The sequence below is a fragment of the Myotis davidii genome, unplaced genomic scaffold (assembly GCF_000327345.1).
Source record: "Myotis davidii unplaced genomic scaffold, ASM32734v1 scaffold100, whole genome shotgun sequence".
Lineage (NCBI taxonomy): Eukaryota > Metazoa > Chordata > Mammalia > Chiroptera > Vespertilionidae > Myotis > Myotis davidii.
The window spans coordinates 1,215,800-1,221,462 of record NW_006292691.1 but is presented as its reverse complement, the minus strand read 5'-3'; the positions used below and the strand labels follow the sequence as shown (position 1 = coordinate 1,221,462).

General features: G+C 62.9%; 1 protein-coding gene across 1 annotated transcript in view; it reads right to left on the bottom strand.

The window, feature by feature from the left end:
• CACNA1H (calcium voltage-gated channel subunit alpha1 H) overlaps positions 1–5,663 on the bottom strand; it is a gene marked incomplete at its 3' end in the record, with an annotated part of 31,259 nt that overhangs the window by 24,908 nt on the left and 688 nt on the right. Inside the window, 3 exon segments of the mRNA XM_015565595.1 lie at positions 1,229–1,366; positions 1,768–1,901; positions 2,020–2,145. Coding sequence (XP_015421081.1) covers positions 1,229–1,366; positions 1,768–1,901; positions 2,020–2,145 — 398 coding nt within the window.

Genomic DNA, 5,663 nt, shown 5'->3' with positions numbered 1-5,663 from the left:
GGCACAGGGACCTGTGGAGAGGCCCCCGGGCCCGGCCCCTCTGAGGCGTCCCACTGTTCACATGGGTAGTGGGCTCTGCCGGACTGCACCTGGCCCCACGTCCAGCAGGCCCAAGGCACAGTGACGCCTCGGGTCAGGCCCACATCGAAGGGAGCAAGGCTGCCGGCCAGGACCAGGCCCCATGCAGGCCCAGGACCGGCCACGAGTCCAGTGGCCCCAGCTGCGTCACGGGAACAGCGGCCTTGGGGATCCCCAGCAACTTGGGCTTGGTCTGCCTAAAGCATACCACGAAATACCACGTGCGGGCGCGCACGTACAGTGCAATTGAAACTTCGTGGCCCATGCGCAGAAGTCGGTATTTTGTGAAGAGCCAGTGTTTTGTGGAAGAGCCACACTCAAGGGGCCAAAGAGCTGCACGTGGCTCGTGAGCCGCATTTTGCCGACCACTGGCCTACGCGCTGGGGAGCCTAGGGGTCTGGCAGCCGGCATAGGGTTGGAGAGCGGTCTTTCCATTGAGGGTGGGGGGTTTCCCACAGCACAACCTGCCCTTGGGTGGAGTGGACATCCCGGGGGGAGGGAGCCCCCGCCCTGGGGGTACGTGGCTTCCTAGGAAGGGCTGCAGGACAAGTCCTAACAACCAGGGTGTGGGTGCCGAGGCCACTGGGTAGCCAGCGAGGCTGTGTACACAGCTACATGGTACACACAGACCCCTCCCCTCCCCAACATACACACACACAACCTTACAGTCACATGGGCCCTACCCCCCGAATTCAGTCACAGCACTGAACACTCCGAAGACAGAAAAATCCCCAACCATCCCCACTTGGGCAGGTGACGGTGAGGACAGGCCATCGTCCCAGCACACAGCTGCGGAGCTTCCAGCAGCTTCTCCACACGCCCCTGAAGGCCCATGGGCCCCTGGCAGAGCTTGACCAGGAGAACCACGGAAATGGGCCAGAAAACGAAGCCACCAGGCCTGCGGCCGCCTCCCCAGCATCACCCTCAATGCTGTGCAGACGAGGAGTCAGGAGCCCCACAGCAGGCCACCACCCCCGATGTGGCCCAGGGCCGCCCTGCCCTTCCCAGGACAACCGTGGCAAATGCTCAGGGCCCAGAGGCCCTCCTCCCCCAGCACCGGGGCCAGCAGTCCAGAACCCACACCGGCACCGTGGCATCTGGTCCCGTGTCCCAGGGGGCCCCGCAGGGCTCTCAGCAGAGCGGGCAAGTCACAAAGGCCGGCCCCAGGTCCGGAAGGGGCGGTCACTTACTGGGCACACGGTTGATGGCGCGGAGGGGTCGCAGCACCCGTACTGTTCGGATGGCGGAGAGGCTCACGTTGTGTCCATCCAGGGAGTACTCCATCATGCTGGGGGAGGGCAGAGGGAGGGAGGTTCAGGTGGGGAGCAGGGGACCACACGCTGGAGAGCTGGTCCCCAAGCCGTGCACCCAGCCAGGCTGGACCCTGAGGCAGGAGGAGCACGACTCTGAATCACCACTGGGCACTCCTCGCCCTCCAGGGATCCCCAGGACGAGTGCCCAGCTCTGGCAGAGGCCCCACTGGCTTCGCACTTCCGACCAGGCTGCACCCGGACCCCTCAGGAGCCTGCATGGGGCCTGGTCCTGCTGCACCCCTCTTCCTGGGGGGCCCGAGTACCCGTGGAGTCTGAGGGGTGGGGTTCCTGGCCAGGTGGGGTCAGGCAAGGGGCCACTTCAGGTGCGTCAGGCCCCCGGCTTAACAGAGCTGGGTGTGGGCAGACGGCGCTGTACCCCGCCATGACGATGAAGAAGTCCAGCCTGTTCCACGTGTCGCCCAGGTAGCACTTCTGCCCGAACAGCCCCAGGGCGACCATCTTGATGACCATCTCCACCGCGAAGAAGGCGAAGATGAAGTCGTCGAAGGCCTGGTGGGAGGAGGGTCTGAGAGCAGGACCTGGGCTCTCCACACCCAGGGACGGGGTGTCCCTAAGGGTCATTCATGGCAAGTGGGTCGGCCCAGCCCCCGCCTGCCCGGGCCCCCACCTCCAGGATGCTGCAGCGCTCCGAGCGGCACTTGACGTCCTCGCATGGCCGGAACATGCCCAGGGTGACGCAGTTGAGCATGATGACCAGCATGCTGACGTGCTCGAACCACGTGGGGGCAGGCAACTGGGTTAAGGGTCAATGAAGGAGGCTGGTAGATAGCCACGGGGAAGCAGGGGGTGGGGGGAGGAGCTAGACACCAGGACCTGCCCCAACCCCCCACCACTGCCAGGGTGCCAAGCCCTCCACACCCCTGCACCCGCCCCATCATCTGTGTGTTAAGGGACAGAGCCCTGACACCAGTCTCAACTACCGCTGTCAACCCCCATGCACAGAGGAGAAACTGAGGCACAGGCTGGGACTCGAGATGGAAGCTGGAGACCACCTGCTGCCCCTCCACCAGGTGTCTCCCAACCAAACAGGTCACACACACAGGTGAGCATTTCACAGGCAGCCTGGACTCCAGCAGGTGCTGCAGGTGCCCTCAGATTGAGGGGGGCCTCAGAGCCCCCTCTCCATGGCCCTGCACCACCCCCATGTGACTCCAGCAGATGGAGGAGGAGGAGGGGAGCTTTGGGTCAGTGCAGTGACTGGGCCCAGAGGATCTGCAGCCCTACTGCGTGCTTGGATAAAGGGTGATGGGACGTGGGTGAAGGCCAGAGGGAGAACACCCCCTGTATCCTCCTGACCCCCACCAGCCAGTCGGGCCTGAGAGCAAAAGCTGCCTTGGAGGGCCACGTCCAGGAGCACCTTCCTGCTGGCAGGAGGGCACCCAGCCAGGGCAGGGCCTGAGGGTGCTCAGCCAGCAGCAGGTGCTGCATCCCCAGGTACTGCACATACCCAGCACGGGTGCCTCAGCCACCCTGTGGGGTGCTGGCCCTGGGTACAGAACAAGAGCCCACCCAGGACCTCAGTGAGAAGTCCCGCCCATTCAGGGAGTGGCCACCAGATGGCACTGTGGCTTCATGCAGGCCTGGGTGTGGGGCGGTCCCCTCGGTGGCTGCCTAGGGCAGGACTGCACCCCACACCTACAACAGTTGGTTCACCAGGAAATTGGGGAGCCTTGTGGCAGGATGGGGGGCCAGGGCTATGTGTGGGGTCCCTAGCTGGATGGCTGAGGTTCACCTGAACTCTGGGGACACAGGCAACTACCCTTTATGACTGGGAGGGCCCCAGGGCTTCGGGGGAATTCATGTATCCCCCCACACCACCCCCAGGTCAGGGTCCCCTCCCACCGGGAGCCACGCCCACTCTAAGGTGGGCTTGCCCGTCTGCCTTGCTCAGGGGAGAGAGCAAGAGCCCGGCCTACAGTGAAGCTGGGCACGGTGCTCGGGGAAACACCACTTGTCCGCAGACAGCTCTGAGCCCCCACCCTGCCTGGCCTGTGGGCGCTGAACTGGGGTGACAGCTGCAGCACGACCTTCAGATCAGTGCCTTTATGTTCCCCTCCCCACGTTCCCGTGGTGGTAAGTTTCGTGCGTCAAGGAGGTGATCACGGCAGCAGGACCCCTGCCTGGCACGAAGCTGTGCTCCATAAGGTAGCCCTGAGCACCCGCCCTGTGCCTAGCTATGTGGTGGCACTGGGGCCGGGGCTCCATGCAGCCCCACCTTTGAGGGGCTCCAATCCCATGGGTGACCAACTGGCGAGGGCTGTGCTGTGATGGGATCATGGAGGGGACAGGGTCTGTGGAGGCCCTGGGCCACTACATTTACAGGTGGACGGGCTCAGCGATGAGAAGCAGGTCGTCACATCCTGTGTACCCCTCCTCTGTGGGACTCTGGAAGCCAGTCTCGACCCTTCTCCCCGCAGCCTCCGGGACAGGGGCGGGGGTAGGGCAACAGTTGATGTTGGCAGCCCCTGGCCCACGGCGTGATGTGCAGCGTGGCACAGAGCCACCGATGTAATTACACGTTCAGTAACAAGTGCCTTTGCTGTGATTCGGCCGTGGAGAAGCAGAAACTGGTGTCCTGCTAGGGCAGCACGGAGGGCCCCATGGGAACTGGCTGAGGTCTAACGGGGTGACTGCACAGTCGGGGCCTGGGGGGCCTGCAGCCTAGCCCGGGAGGCCAGCCCGCTGTGTGTGTGTCTCTGGGGGTGGGGCTGGGGAAGAGGAGCGCGCTGCAGCTAAAACCTGCACCAAGTACCCATGCCGCCCCTACTGTGCGCCAAAACGGCTCTATCTCGAATTTTGATGAACCCATGAGGCCGACACTGTCCAGTTCCACAGCACAGACTGGGGGCTTGGGTGACTCACCTGAGGGACCCAAGGGAGCTGGTCCTCGGGCACCGGACATGGATGGAAGGGGCCAATACAAGGATTTACTGATCTGGGGGGTTCTTGCGGGGATCAGGTCTGGACCCTGGAGCTGGCGTTGGGTAGAGCTGAGGACCTCAGTCCTCAATGGTGGAGTGGATGTGTCCGGAGCTGGTCTGGGCCAGGGCCCATGAGAGGCTACTCAGGTCAGGGGGTAGGAAGCCCCACTCCCCAGCAGGAACTACAGCCCAGGGCCCCAGCAACTTGCAAAGACAGCCAGCTTGGCGTCCCTGGGTCTACATCTTCTCAAACCTCTGACAAGCAAAGCTCCCACTGTACCTCCGTGCCCCTGAGGTACCCCTGAGAGCTCAGGACACCAGCCATGAGCCATGGCTACAGTGACCCAGGACCCAGCAGGGAGGCCATGAACACAGGCTCATCTGAGAAGTAGAGACACCACCACAGTGGCTGGAATAACCAACCCGTCAGCACACCCCAGGCACCCAGAACGTTCTCCACCCATCCCTACAAGCACGCACCCTTTGGGGGCTCCTATCCTTAAGATACACCGCTACCCCTCTCCCCACATCACACCAAACACATGCCTGGGAGGGATAGGACCCCAGGGTCCTGCTCTTGGGCCCTGAGACCCGGCCTTGGTCTGTGTGAAGGTGCACATGCCTGTGCTTGGTTTCTGAGAGAAACACCCTGGAGCCACCCTGCCCTTCCTGCCTTGGGGACAACCAGCCCAGGGGGACTCAGCCAGCTTCCTGTGTGCACCCGAGGCCAACATCCTCCCGTCACAGCCGTCCCCTCGTCACGCCTTGGTGGGTGGCTGAGGACATGCAGTGCCAACTGGACACTCATCACACGCAGCCCAGTGACTTCCGGGAGCTTAATTACACAGATGGATTTTCTGGGTCTTAATTAAAATATCCGTTAGGTTTTGAACCAAGTTTTGCAAATTAGAGTCAATTTCTACTGCAGGCCCAAAAAAGCCAGGCTGCTGCATGGTCGGGAGGCAGAGGCTGTGCTGGCCTGAGGAGGGGGTACTCCAGCTGCCTGGGGCCTGGCTATGGCTGCAGAGGGGCCGCAACTGAGTGAGACAATCTCTCCCAGGGACTGTGCTGCCAGGGAGGCTCTTCCCCAGCCTGGAAGCCTGAACGATGGCAGTGACGCCCTGACCCAAGTTCCCTGTCTACCCTGGGCCCAGCTCCTTAGACCCAGGGACCTGGCTGATAATCCCCTTTGCAAACAGAGGTGAGGGAGACTGCAGGGACCTCCCCCAGCCAAACAGGCCCCTGGTGTACAGCTTGGCAGGGAGGGGCCTGGAGTGACTCTCCCCAGGGGAAGTGCTACCTCTTAAACCATGGCTCCAAAGTACCCCAA